The sequence below is a fragment of the Zychaea mexicana genome, assembly GCF_025766255.1.
Source record: "Zychaea mexicana strain RSA 1403 chromosome Unknown BDB00scaffold_3, whole genome shotgun sequence".
Taxonomy (NCBI): Eukaryota; Fungi; Mucoromycota; class Mucoromycetes; order Mucorales; family Lichtheimiaceae; genus Zychaea; species Zychaea mexicana.
In genome coordinates this window covers 611,170-625,237 of record NW_026516666.1, presented here as the reverse complement: position 1 = coordinate 625,237, position 14,068 = coordinate 611,170, and the positions used below count along the sequence as shown (strand labels likewise).

The following is a 14,068-nucleotide window of genomic DNA, read 5'->3' as shown; positions in this document are numbered from 1 at the left end:
GACCAAACTGAAAGTAATCTTCTATGTCGTAACTTGATTGCCCGGTTCGTCAGGGGGGGGATGAATGCAGTTAACTACATCCATGTACGGACTTTAGAATCAAGTGGTTTGAATCCACGGAATTTGCATGAAATAGAATTTTCGTTCTTTTTCTTTTCTTCCCCACTTTTTTCTTTGCCGTCTAACGAAAAGCGAACAGATTAGAGTCATGGGTGGTGAAAATGATTCGCTGGCTACTATCAAAGCATTTTTTCTACCGTTGAAACTAGAACCATACCAAATTGAATCCTTGAAGCACGGTCTAGAAAAATCTGGTACGTAAAGCATGGTTAGTGTGACGAGAGAAGATCTGGCCTCATACATGGGTTATCTTTGCATCATATGCAGGTGGTGAAGTGTGTATCGATCAAGCTAGCGCAAATGTAATGTTAACAGCACTAGCGTCTGCTTCGCGTGTGAAAAGACATCTGGAAAACCATACGGTAAGTGGATAGATTTAGAGTTTTCCCTTACAGCTTACGACGATCAATCGGTCACAATAAACGTCTTTTAACCTACGCTACTACTACATCGCAGGTACCGGTTGTCAAAATCGAGTGGCTAAAGGAATGGTAACTTGATTATATACTTTGGTTGACAGAAGGTTTTGCATTGTGACTTACTAACCACCTTCCACTGCAGTCTGAAGAAACACGAGTACATACCTATGAATACATATCAGATCCAAATGGGTCACCCTGGAGCCAAGGATGAGAAGGATGACACTCAATCCTCCAAGCAACAACAGCAACAACAAGAGCAACCATCAATTCGGCTTGCGCGGTCAGAAGAAGTTTTAAACAGACGATATGATCATATGCCTCCAGATCCGCTCCCATCCTTTGATAATGAAGAAGAACAGGACGAAGCGTAAGTTATAGCTGTCTATCTTAGTGTTTATGGTTTTTACGTTTTAGAACTGACTGACCATTTTGATACTTTAGAACCTCAGAAAATCATGGTAATACCTACATTTCTTTCTCTCTATCTTCCAAATCCATTAAATTTTCTATTATTCATACAAACATTATTACTACAAAGTTGACGGCGATCTTGCTTCAGGTTTCTTAAATACAAAATACGAATGTTTGCGAAAAACACCACTTAATGCACGACATCACGGAAAACTTGTTTTCTTACTACGACTATTGGAACGTCAGCGCTTAATGGATATGCAAGACAAGAATGCATTGAGCTACAGGCATGCAATTGCGGCTATCAAGGTATGACAATTGTCATTCTAAACAGTGAACAGGAGGGAGGGATGTCTGGCTCTTTTGAAGGGTGAGTAATGGCTTATAACATAGTACTTACTCATTTCTTTGGTTTTGTCATTTTTATTTCGGCTCGGTCTCTAACAACAGGCATATCCACGAAAGATACAGTCTGCTGACGAGGCAAAGCAAATTACTGGTAAATAAAATAAAAAAAAAAGTAGTAGATAAAAGTTTCCTCAAATTAGTGCCTAATAGTATTGAAATGATCTAGGCATCGGCAAAAAGATCTCTGATTTGATTCGTATATATTTGAAGACTGGCACGATTCCAGATGCCGAAAGCCTGTTGAGCGATACAAAGTTTCGCACATTGACTCTTTTTAACAAAGTGTTTGGTACTTGTTCTTGTTGTGTAGTCTGTGCATGTCTGTTTTTATGTGACGATGCAAGCCTAACTTTGGAACAAATTGCACATATCCTTTGATAGGCGTGGGTCCATCGACTGCTAACCTATGGTACGCTAAAGGGTATCGTACGCTTCAAGATGTGCTGAATGAAGCCAAATTGGTTAAGGTAGTGAAGCTAGGAATCGAATTATTACCTGATTTGGAGCAACCGTAAGTTTTCACACTCAATAGCCTTCTCAAGCCCATAATTCATTTGACGTTTATTTTCTTCAAAAATCTGTATCAATGTATACTAGTATGAGTCGACAAGATGTCAAAGAGCTTATCGACATTGTGGAGAAAGAAGTCAAAGAAATCGATTCAAAAGCGTTCGCTACACCTGTGGGTGGCTACAGGTAAAAGCAATTTGAATTTGAGCATTCTGTTCTGTTATATTTGAAACTGAGTGAGAAGCAGATATATGGTGTACTGAGCTGAATAACGTACTAGACGAGGAAAAGAAGAAAACGGCGATTTGGATATTGTCATTGCTAGTCATCACTTGAAGCACGGTACCGATCTCTTTATACGGAAGATAGTCGATCGTATGATCGAACAAGGTTTGCATTATACTGGCAGGGCGAGGTACTCTTTTACGATCGTAAGAGTGACTAAGCAAACTGCAAATGTATGCTACAGGCTACGTTAAACATGTCCTTCTTATTTCGGACAAAGCCAGCAAGGGCTCTTCTGGAACTCACTATAGCAGTAGTGGTGGAGATATGGATAGACTGGATACGGTGTGTATTTACATTCTCTTTTTCCTGCGATATACAAACAACCCTATAATCGCTACTAACTATGCCTGATAACTAGTGCTTTACGGCATTCTTGCAGCCGTCAACACAAACTCTGAGACAGGTGGACTTTATAGTAACTTCACTTGATGATTATGCGTGTGCGGTTTTGGGTTGGAGTGGTTCTCAGCAGTTTGAGCGATCTCTCAGAGATTATGCCAAAAAGGTAAAAAGGCGACCATTGCTGTACTTTGATTGCTTCGTGTTAAAATCCATCACTTCTCATCTCTCTTTGGCTCTAATATGTTACGATGTTGCTCTTTCTGTCAACAGGAAAAAGGCTTATCAGTAAAGAGCTCAGGCATATACAAGGATTCGTCACGAGAACGTATACCTGTCAAGACAGAAGAACACGCGTTTGAAATCATCGACATACCCTGGGTCGAACCATCCATGCGAAACTGTTAATTAATAAATTTGTTGTAATATGTACCCTACTAATCTCGTCTATTTGCGCTAGTTTACTATCCACACAGAAGTTACCTTTTCTCCGCGCATCATGAATCACTCCTTCAGAGACTGTTTTGTACTTCTGCAGAAGGCAAGCCTAATAAAAGTAATTAAGAAGGAGAGCTGTCACTGATGGTCTATTTTGTCGTTTCTGTCCTTGGCGACGATGTTGTCGTCCTCTTGTACGGTTGTCGTTTTTCTTTGTATTATTGGCTATCGATGCGTTTGGATTGTTGTGTTTCTCGGTGTTTTTTGTTCCTGAGAAGATTGGCACGTATGCGAACGAGTAATAAATCCGGATGTCTGACTATGTACATGCTAGGAGAGCCTTTATTTGCATGAGCACTATTAATTACTGCAGTGTAAATACTTCTGTCTTTAACGCTTTTCAGAAGGTGGTATTACAACGCTATCAACAGATCGAAGGTAATGAATAATGATCCTTGCATACTCTTTTTGTTTGATTTTAAAAAACAACAAAAACGGTGGTGATAATAGTATATTAGCAGAGAGATAGAAAGTTTAAAAAGAGATGTGTATAGTGTGGTGTATATGTGCACGTTAATAAAAAACATTGCGAGGAGTATACGATGTTTGTGAATATATGCAGTGAAGTATTATGGTACGTCAGGCTATTACAGTCGTTTCCCTGGCACTGCACAAAATAACACCAGTAATATGATCGTGATAAGCAAACATATACTCAGCACGATGACAGACCGAGCTACCAGAATTTCTCTGACCTTGGGCTGTTGTATCCGGTTAAAATGAAATGTGGTTGTCTCACTATATATTCACGTTATCAGTAATCAACATCAGGGGTGTGAAGAAGATGTGAGGAGAAAAAGAAGACACGATATTAGTAAAACGTCCAAGGAGAGGGGCAAATAGCAGTAAGACATCATCAGATCCTTCCTTAATTACCTGACGTTGAACGCCAGCACCCATATCGGATCTACTCCTGTCAAACCCGAGATCAAGCAGTACACTCCGAACAAGATAGGTACGATGCCCTATTTTACCCCGTGTTATATAGTTAGGAGTGCAGGTCTTCTCTCTCTTTATTAGCATTCCCTCACCACCTTTGACTCTTAAACAATTTCTTGACGGACTCATCCTCGCACAAAGCATAAAAAACATTCCGTAATTATCTGCTTACCGATAGTCGATAATGCCAAGGTTGAAAATTCAAAAAGATCAACGAGAACTCGATGGAAAAGCCGATAAGCAGACTTGCAAGACCCACGGCAACGCGACCGAGCTGTTGATGCAGAGTGAGGTTCATAAAGACCTTGTATTGCAGAAATTGGGGCCAAGTTGCCTGCAGCAATTGATAGACATACTTCTGTGCCTGGTTGTAGACGACCGGGTCATCTGCAAGACCTTTTTCAGTAATAGCATCGCGCATCGACAACGGAAGATGAAAAAGTTCCTTTTCCGCACTCGGCACAATGTAACGCAAATAGATACGCTCGACCACCTGCGCCATGTGCGTCTCGGTGACAACGGATGGCGCCGATGATGCCAGCAATAGCGAGTGGGTCAACTGCTGTTCATGCGATAAGTTCGATGGCGTGGGCGATAGAGTGATGAATGACTTTTTGCTTTGTAGTTGTTGCTGTTGCTGTTTCAAGTACCGTCTATGCAATACGCGCGCTTGCTGCACATCCAGCCAAAAGTCGAGCAGCGTCTCGAGCTCGAGACGGTCGCGGAGAACAATGTAGTAGTTGTACAAACACACCGGAGGCCGACTTTGCCGTCGCAGCACTTGCTCTAGCGTTGGTAATTCGTGTAGTCCGGCCATCCGTTTGCTGTGCCAGCGTTTCAGCATTGATGTCGTAGGTCCTGTGCTGGGTCGTTGTTGGGTTCCCATGTGTATGTGTGAAGCAAAAGTAATAATAAAAGTTAAAAAGAAGAGAGGGAAAAAAGAAGCTCGTTATCAACACAATTCAAAAGACAGCCTATAGCTTCTACCATGACAAAAAAAAATAGGAGTCTGGGAGAGCTAATATACATAGAGAGAGAAAGTATGTTATGTATAAAGGGAGAGAGATAGACATGGACATACGGGTAGACAGAAGACAGAGACGACTGGCTGGTATTCATGATCTCATACGTAGTGCAGTTCATAGACAAGATAAATAAAGGTTCCTTTTTTCTCTCTCTCTCTCTATCTTCGTCAATGCTATGTGCTCAACACTCGATACTGTGTGTCAATGTTGCACCAAAGCTTTTTTTTTTGCAGGCATGCCGGAAGGTGCACACACACACACACACACAAACACAAAAAAAGCTTCCACCTTTTCTCTTTCCATCTTTTTCTCTTCCTCTTTTCTCTTTCCTCTTTATGCATATTCAAACTACTTGGGGCGCAATACAAAAGAAGGACAACAAAATTAACCAATACAACCTCTCGCTACCTTTCACCCCAACTCTCCAACGTCCCTGAGCGGCGATGAGCAGCAATAACAACAACCACAACCACAACAAGTACAATGCCATCTCTCTACCCGTCCCGAGCACTTATCATTACCAATCTTCGGAGACCATACAGCGTTACGGTTCGGGTCATGACCTTGACGTCTTTGGCATTGCAGTAGACCGCTGCAGCATCGCGAAACAAATGAGTAAAACAACAACTTTCTTTTACTTTTTTGAAGCCCGGGGCTCCGTTGGACTAGAAAAGCTAACTCAGAGCTTTTGGGGGTTTCCATAGTATTCGTGCGCAAGTCATTCTGCATCACGACGGTGCAGTTCGTTGCCATGGGGTCCTTAGCAACACTCCTAGTTCGTATCGACCCTATATTTCACTGGTTACAAAGAAGGTAAGAATTTAGGTTTTGCATTGGTCATATCTCTATACCTAGAAGCTGTCGAGCGTGTCTGTCTGTCTATCCTCTCTCTTTTTCCTACGTATACTGGTCCTACTGGACCTAATGAACCTTATTATTAACTACGCATAATATATGCATAGCAAATACGCTTGGTGGATGCCATTAATTCCTACATTTCTGGTAGCGTTTATCCTGGCATGGCAGCTATGGATGCGATACTTTCAGCTCTCACACACGGGTCGAGTCAGTTTACTTTTCGTTTTTTCGCTACTTATCGCGGCGATCGTGTCTGATATTGGTTCGTATTCCGGGTTGTTTGGTTGTGACGGTGGGGATTTTTATGGGGTGTGGGGTGTAGAGAAGAGGCGATAAAGTAAGGTGTACTTCTTCCAGGATGACAACAGCACGGTACTCATGCATATATTACACATTCAGTGTCTAAATTATGTTATGTTGATGGCATCCTCGTTATCTTTATGACCATCTTCGGTCTATGTGGTGTCCTGCTCTACACTTTTCAATCACAATACAGCTTTTCAGGCACCAAGCCTATGTAAGTTGCTCGTATGGAAAAGGAAGAAGAAGCAAGTCAAACATATAAGCTGATACGTCCAAAAATGTTTAGTCTTGTTAGTGCAGTGATGATCTGCATTAGTTCACCATGGTTACGGCGTGTGTACGACATGGACCCTATCACGATTTTGCTCCCAATGCTACTATCATTGCTCCTTTGTGGATACCTCGTGATGGAGCTATATTACATCATGGGGAACGTTACCGTCGACGACTTTATCCTGGCGAATATCTCGGCCTACATTGATCTTTTATACCCAATGCGATGCTTACATAACCTGTGCGAATTGACCGATCATGTCGACATGTTTCCGGAACTTCTGCATCCGGGTCCAGATCACTAACCAAACAAACGATACCCGTCTCTTCTTTTTCATTACACACAAACACACTCGTTTACTTATTCCAAAAAGACCCTTTTCCCTGCCCCCTGCCTACACCACAAAAAAGAAAAGTTTTTATATTTTCCATCATCATCTACTACATATATTACCCATCCTTTTATATATCTAAAGACCTATACGACTGATGATATCACCCAGTATATATTCCTCTCTCTCTATTTTTTGTTTTGTTTAGAGTAAAATCACACATTTCTTAGAACCACACAGAAAACTTTTTTGTTAGTTAGCTTGCGAGGATCATCTGCTGCAATATTGAATGTTTGACGCGTAAAGTGCAAGGAGATCGCACCCACCAGGTATTGGTGCATGATTTACACTTAGAGCAGTCCGCTGTCAAGTAGCGCAGTTGTTGCCAACTCTTAATGCTGCGCGCTCTTTAGATGCGGCCTTATTGTCGAAACATTCTGACAATGGCTGATCTTACGAAACTTTTAAATACATGCTGTAGTATAAACTTACAAATGCATACCTATGTACATTAGAGCATGGTCGATGTTTTTATACTCTTACAGATGATAGATGAAAAATTTGGCCATCATCATCCTGACGTAAGCTGTGCTACGTTGTTTTTACTACTATAGTACAGCATCACAAGATGCTAGTAGTTTGTTGTATATAGCTTATTACTTTATCATAAAAGAAATTACAGTTTATCTTATCGATTCTTTTCTCTTATGTGTGAAAAATAGAGATCGACCCTTTAATGATTGCTGCTACCATGCTCTACACCAACAGCTTTCTTTTTTAAGCATGACGAAAGGCAGCAAAGTCCAGAAGCATGAACTTGATCCTCTAGTGCTCGTTTCTGAGAGCTTTATTAATATAGTCGACAATATCACGCTCTTCTGTCAAAGGAAGGCGCATCCAAATCCAATAAGTCGTGGTTACAGGTCCGGTGCGCTGTTTGTTGCTGTCATGCATCCTCTAGATTTACAGCAGAAGAAACCTACTGGTTTGCACATAGCATGAAAAAAAAGAAGAATTTGTAACACAGCCCTCATAATGCCTATTCAAATAGCAAAGCTATAACAACACTTCCTTTATTTCACTTTCGTTTGCTACTGGTAGCATGTCTGTCTATTTTCCTATCTCCAATTTTGATTGCTAATTAAAGCCAGCACCAAATCTTTTCTTGACTTTAAAAAACCCGTGCCCCTCTCTCCCCTTATTTCCATACCCTAACCAACTACTAGCTTCCATGGACGAGGATGCTGGTAAGAAGCAAATTGAACAGCTACTCACTTTCTACCTTTGCCATTGACAAATGTTTGACTGCTTACGAGAACTCTGTCTTTTTCGTTAACTGTTGTCATTGTCTTTCATACGGTGTCTACACGTTTTATTCTTTTGCTATACCAGAAATCTGTCGGGTCTGTCGCTGCGGCGCCACGCCTGAGCAACCTTTGTTCCACCCATGCAAATGCTCTGGCAGTATTCGCCATGTACATCAGGATTGGTAATTGTAAACAGCTCATTTTTTTCTTTTCAAGGTCTTTTGGGCGATGGGTCCCGCGGGTATTCAGTTGTAACCCCACACATACGTTACTGACTGACTGAGTTTATGTGTATCTTATGCAGCTTAACAGAATGGTTATCGCACAGCCGAAAGAAGTAATGAGCAAAAAAAGAGAAATGCTTCTCAAAAGAGGGAGAAGGTGAAGAAAGAAAAAAATAAGGGAAAAAAACTGAAAGAGATTGCCATGTAGGTATTGCGAGCTTTGCGAACACCCATTTTCTTTCACTCCAGGTATGTGTTAAGCCGTTAAATAATATATGCGAGCTTCTTTTTCTATACTGTTCGTTACTGTTGCCTCGATCTTTAAAAGTATATAAAATACGAAGCTAATGTACTTCGGATCAACAATCTTAGTATATCGATCCGATATGCCAGACACGTTACCGGCTACGTTGTTCGTCAAGCAGTTCTACATAAAGCTAGTGTTCCTTGCCTGTACAGCAGCTCGAGCCGCCATCGTTTCCTCAGTCTGGCTTCTTGTATTGCCATATTTAACAGTATGGACCTGGCGATTCTATCTGTGGAGTGGAGAAAATCTGGCACATCGATTAAGTCGTTTTCAGAGTATCAGCATCATTAATGCTACTAACACCGCCACAACTACAATCACGGCAACGGCAACAGCAACAGCAAAAGCAGCATTCTCATCCTCATCAACAACATCATCAACAGTAGCATCATTAATATCATCATCAGCATCATCATCATCATCGCCATCTTCTTCATCCTTGTCACCGATCACTTCCGACGCATCATCAGCAACAATCACAGCAGCAGCACAAGACTTATTCCACGACGCACATCAATCTATCACCACCGTGTTTCCTCACTCTGCAAATATCGAAAAGTTGCTAGAAAGCTTCAACTCAAAGTAAGTCTCTGTAGGAGAGGAGGACATGTTGGATGAATTAGAAGGTGGCGCGTAGGCTGATAGATCAACTCATGACTTTTATAAAAATATAAATAGAGCATTTCTGGCAGACTGTTTCGAAGGTCAAGTTATTACCTGCATCGTCGTCATTGCGTTTGTTGCCGCATTCCTTCTACGCGAGTGGATTATACAAAATATACCAGCAGAGCTTGAGGACGACGAAGACGAAGACGAGCGAGTTGAAACCATGGACGAAACAATTCAACTTGACGAATTAGATGAACAGCAATATCATCAGCTACAACAACAACAACAACAACAACAACAACAACAACACGATGCACCTACCGATGAAGCGTTGGATCGACGAAGAGAAGCCATCTATGAGCTACAGCAAAACGAGCTATACCAACAAAATGACCATCGTGATGATGATAATCTCGATCAACAACAACAAAATGGCAATAGTGGAGTGGACGAAGTCATGGATGTAGATGATCCATACCCTAAACCATCATCATCGGCATCCTCCTCCTCTGATACACGCCGCTCAATGGAACCAGGTTATTCCCACTCCTCGGAAGGTGAAACGAGCGATACCGAAGAAGCTGCTGCCACCCCAAATGTCGCACGTGGAGAACCCCCTAACGCTCCGATCATGCGACATGTCGATCACCATTTTGACATACGTGCCGCCGGTCATCGACGTGCTTTGTTGTTTGAGGAACAAGTGAACGATAATGATATGCTGTTACCTGCTCCAGCTGATGATGACCATCATCATCGTCATCACCATCACAATGAACCACCACCACCACAGCAGCAGCAACCAAACAACAATGTCATAAACAACAATAATGATCCACCAGCAGCTGAGAACGACGACAACGATGTAGATGAAGATAACTTTGGTGATGACATTGATGGAATTTTGGAGGCGATAGGCATGCATGGCAATTATGTGTCGCTGGCTCAAAATTCGGCACTAATGTCACTATTAATCAGCCTATGTCTCGGTGCTGCAGTATGGATACCTTATGTTGTTGGCATTATATTTATCATGGTAAAGTACTCTATCATCCCTCTCCTCTACACACTCGTTTATCTGTGTGCGTGCGTGTAATAAAATCACAAACGGAAGAGGGACACGGCGGATAAATGAACCATTGCTGGCTGACTGACTGGTTGGTATTAATCAGGCAACACCATTCGAAGCCGCCAACAGTTTGCTTTGGCTCGTGCGCAAAGTCACGGATCCTCTCCTGGACACCGTCTTTACGATATGCACGAGTTATTTGTGGCCATGCGTATCGAGCTTTATTCAAAGTCAAGAACGTTCATTTAACAGACTTGGCCAGCATGAGGCTACGGCTTACATTTACGAAGCAATCGCCAATGGTGTGACAAAGGCTCAACGCCTGATCCAACAAGTATACCCCTTTGATAGCACTGTCGTCACAACCACAGCAGCCACCAGCTCATCGACAATCGCAACCGGGAGCAATGCTCTTAGTGATGGTGGAATTCAAATAGCATTGTCCAAATTGTTCTCAGCAACAGCAGCAAAGATACCAACCAACTGGAGCGATACCCAAATAGCGATGAATCAACTGATTGATCAACATATCAAGCCAGCAGCTCACGATGCCCTCATACGATACCACGGTTTTGCTACTGGCCACTCCGCGTTCGATCGCTTCGTTTGTATTATTATAGGCTATGCAGTGATCATCACCGGCAGCTCGTGGTACCTGTCTCGAGCCCATGTAGCCTATGCAACCTTTGGTCGATCTGCACGCCAAGTAGTCCAACAACAAGGCATCATCCTTAAGGTTGCCATGTTCATCGCCATCGAGCTACTATTATTCCCCATTGTGTGTGGCATTCTTATGGATGTGTCCTCGCTTTCGCTCTTCCGAGACGCCACTGTTGACAGCAGACTCGCCTATCTTCAATCCCACCCACTTGCTTCTGTCTTTCTACATTGGTTCCTGGGCACATCGTTCATGTTTTTCTTTGCTATCCTCGTTACAGTGTGTCGTGAAATTGTTCGACCGGGTGTCCTTTGGTTTATTCGCGATCCGAACGATCCCCAGTTTCATCCTATCAAGGAGATCGTTGAACGGCCGGTATTGACCCAGCTGCAAAAGATTGGCGCCAGTGGAATCACATATGCATGTGTTATCGTTGCTGGTGTGGGTGGATTCGTTTGGTGTCTTGGTTACGCAGGCAAAGGTATTTTACCCTTGCGTTGGAACATGCTGTAAGTAATTATGGTTACTGCTACTGCTATTAATCGCAGAAAAATCAGGCTTTTTTCCTTCAAGCGGCAACGTGTATAATAGTTTGGATTGAAAGATTAAATCAATTACGGCATTTTTAGTCAACCACTCTCAACCTTACCGATCGACTTTCTGGCAATCCACATTCTAATCCCGGCCTTAGTGAAATACTTTGAGCCAAAGCGAGCCTTGAAAACTCTAGCTGTCCAATGGATGCGGTTCCTTACTCGTACACTACGACTGACATCCTTCTTGTTCGGAGAACGACACGCGTCCGAAGAAGGTGTCTGGCACTACAAGACATGGGCTGCATGGCTGCATCCACCAGCCAACCTGAACCCACTTGTCGGTGAGTACAGCGAAGCCGCTTTCATACGTGACGGACAAATTGTCCTGGCGCCGAAACATGACGCAGTTCCTTTTGATCCAACACGTCGGATGCTGGTCCCCGTCCATCCCGAAACTTTACATATTCTCGATGCGACCGAGCGACGATTAGGCCACCCCGCTGCTGCAGGCGGACCGAATCTATTACCGATAAACACTTGCATCGTTTACGTTCCTCCTCGGTTCAAGCAACGCATGATCTTGTTTCTTTTGGCCATGTGGCTTTCTTGTAGCGTGTTCATCTGTACACTTACTGTGCTCCCAATTGCGCTTGGACGTATTGTGTTTGAGCGATGGCTGGAAGCGCCTGGCGAAGTACATGATTTATACGCCTATTCCGTTGGTGCGACATTGATGCTTCTCGGGATCGTGTCGATATGCAAATTGGCAGATGCAGTACTGGATTTGACTCGCCAAGCTTCAAGTAGCTTGCTACTCGGACGGATCTACTATTATGTTTCAGGCTCATTGCGTTGGGTAGGTTTTCCTTCGTTATTAATACTTGAGTGGAGTGTGTATAGAAATATGCATTTATCAATATCTTTCTATCATAGATGGGCAAGGTCACCTACCTAGGTGTGGCTCTTGGAATCATAGTACCTTTGATGCTGGGAGCGGTTGTAGAGCTCTACTTTATCATGCCTTTGCAAAACTACGGAGCTCAAGCACCGACGGTAGAAGTTGTTGCCCTGTGGACAAGGGGTATTGCATGTATGAGTACAATGCATGGAGTGATACATTTGGGTCCAGAGAACCCATGGCGCGATCATGTGAATATGGTAAGCTTTTCTACTTGTTTATAAAGATGCTAGTGGTATAACATGGTAAGACTTTTTTGGTACTCATTTTAATTCAATAGATTTTCCAGCCCGACGTTCGAGCGATTAATATACGAGAAATAACAACGAAATTCATCACACCTATCATTGCAGCGACACTCCTCATGACGGTCCTTCCCTTTTCAATGGCCCTGGCAAACATCAAACTTTTAGGTAATATACTATCTTGGACGTTGTTAGAGATAGAAGGAACTTCTAACAATACCGTTGGCTAACATGATTCTTTGTTATAGGCGAAGAAGATCTAGGACGACAAATCAGAATGATTCAAATCATGTATCCTGCCGCACTAGCTGGTGCAGGCGTGTATTGCTTGTGTCGAGTAGGAGCAAAGTTTGGGCAGACGTGGGTACAAACAGTGCGTGAGGATAATTATCTGGTTGGTCGAACACTGCACAACTTTGATAATTAAGAGAGAACATCGTAGCTCTTAAGCTAGTAGTAGTAGCATGTTATATATAGTAGTCTTCCTTCTCTTCCCACATTTTTTTTCTTCATAACGAGTGTAATTTCATCTTTTGCTTCCTCTTATTTCTTTCCTCATTTGTATCTACCAGATCATCCTCTCCGTTTCTTTTTCTCTTTGACTTCTAGCATATACAGTTTCAACTTTCAAACGCAAATGCTGTAAATCAAAAACATAAGACCTTATTTCCTTCCGGCTGATTACCAATCATAAAATGAAGTAAAAAAAAATATGGAAGAGAGACATACCCTTATCCACATCAACCTTAAGAAAATGGCAATCCATTGGTATTGTCGTTGTTACTAATACAGGCTGTTGTCCTGGTCACCAAAATTCTGTGTGGGTGTTCCTAAAAATAGATATGATGGCTTCATCCCAGGCATGGCTTATTTTCGCGGGAATAAATGCGACCCGTATCAGTTTGATTCAACAATCTGATGAGCTGTGCCACACTATATAATTGGTAAAAGCTAATGGGAAAGAGAGAACAACGGTGTTTTCTTAACGAAAGTGACCACAACAGCCAGAGGATGCAAAAACTAGATGGAACGATGACGATGGCCGGAGTCTATTTTTTTTTAGCAAAGGATGATAACCGGTTTGCCTCAATACTGGCACAGCAGATAGCGCGATACAATTGAATGTAGGTTGTACATTAATAAAAAGGACGTTCGCACAAGGAAAAAATCAATTAGTGCTAGTACATGGAATAAAATACTTGACCTGCAAAAGAAACACATCGAACCTTTTTGTTCTCTCTTCTTCACCCCACAGATGGTAAAGATGGGCGGAGAGGAACCTAGAACTAGGGGCCCGGGTACGCACATCCTAGCGCGTTGTTACTTTTTTTTTACTTCTACCATTTTTTTTACTTTTCAATTGATACGCGCTTCGGACTTTTGACCCGCGCGTAACGCGCCCTGAATTTTTTTTACTTTTTCGATTACG

The 14,068-nt window shown here is 42.4% G+C and overlaps 4 protein-coding genes across 4 annotated transcripts; 3 read left to right on the top strand and 1 right to left on the bottom strand.

Moving 5' to 3' along the window:
- Positions 1-208: 208 nt before the first annotated feature.
- On the top strand, positions 209-2,906 carry BDB00DRAFT_867064 (uncharacterized protein; the record flags this gene model as incomplete). The annotated part of the gene is made up of 14 exons (XM_053126299.1): positions 209-314; positions 388-482; positions 577-611; positions 682-909; positions 984-1,000; positions 1,081-1,262; positions 1,404-1,452; positions 1,528-1,650; positions 1,743-1,872; positions 1,959-2,057; positions 2,152-2,261; positions 2,341-2,441; positions 2,518-2,664; positions 2,772-2,906. 14 exons carry the CDS (start codon positions 209-211, stop codon positions 2,904-2,906), a joined length of 1,557 nt encoding a protein of 518 aa, XP_052985260.1.
- Positions 2,907-3,484: 578 nt separating this feature from the next.
- BDB00DRAFT_329483 (uncharacterized protein) lies at positions 3,485-5,152 on the bottom strand. Its single transcript, XM_053116966.1, has 4 exons — positions 5,017-5,152; positions 4,108-4,793; positions 3,873-3,961; positions 3,485-3,734 (listed from the first exon to the last, which is right to left on the bottom strand). The coding sequence occupies exons 2-4, from the start codon at positions 4,777-4,779 to the stop codon at positions 3,584-3,586; spliced, it is 912 nt and encodes a 303-aa protein (XP_052985259.1). The 5' UTR covers positions 4,780-4,793; positions 5,017-5,152; the 3' UTR covers positions 3,485-3,583.
- On the top strand, positions 5,113-6,970 carry BDB00DRAFT_329478 (uncharacterized protein). Its single transcript, XM_053116965.1, has 5 exons — positions 5,113-5,575; positions 5,665-5,773; positions 5,923-6,110; positions 6,218-6,335; positions 6,408-6,970. Exons 1-5 carry the CDS (start codon positions 5,404-5,406, stop codon positions 6,697-6,699), a joined length of 879 nt encoding a protein of 292 aa, XP_052985258.1. The 5' UTR covers positions 5,113-5,403; the 3' UTR covers positions 6,700-6,970.
- A 1,673-nt stretch (positions 6,971-8,643) lies between these two features.
- On the top strand, positions 8,644-13,066 carry BDB00DRAFT_867061 (uncharacterized protein; the record flags this gene model as incomplete). Its single annotated transcript, XM_053126298.1, has 7 exons — positions 8,644-9,146; positions 9,243-10,209; positions 10,346-11,409; positions 11,530-12,292; positions 12,370-12,594; positions 12,675-12,807; positions 12,888-13,066. 7 exons carry the CDS (start codon positions 8,644-8,646, stop codon positions 13,064-13,066), a joined length of 3,834 nt encoding a protein of 1,277 aa, XP_052985257.1.
- Positions 13,067-14,068: the final 1,002 nt, after the last annotated feature.

Bases quoted from the DNA above. Each gene is read 5' to 3' on its own strand.
- BDB00DRAFT_329478 (XM_053116965.1), top strand. From the start codon at position 5,404: ATGAGCAGCAATAACAACAACCACAACCACAACAAGTACAATGCCATC. The intron at 5,576-5,664 runs GTAAAACAACAA...GGGTTTCCATAG, and splicing joins CAGCATCGCGAAACAAATGA to TATTCGTGCGCAAGTCATTC. The intron at 6,336-6,407 runs GTAAGTTGCTCG...AAAAATGTTTAG, and splicing joins TTTTCAGGCACCAAGCCTAT to TCTTGTTAGTGCAGTGATGA.
- BDB00DRAFT_329483 (XM_053116966.1), bottom strand. From the start codon at position 4,779: ATGCTGAAACGCTGGCACAGCAAACGGATGGCCGGACTACACGAATTA. The intron at 3,962-4,107 runs GTAAGCAGATAA...GGGGTAAAATAG, and splicing joins CTTGGCATTATCGACTATCG to GGCATCGTACCTATCTTGTT. The intron at 3,735-3,872 runs GTAATTAAGGAA...GTGAATATATAG, and splicing joins GTGCTGGCGTTCAACGTCAG to TGAGACAACCACATTTCATT.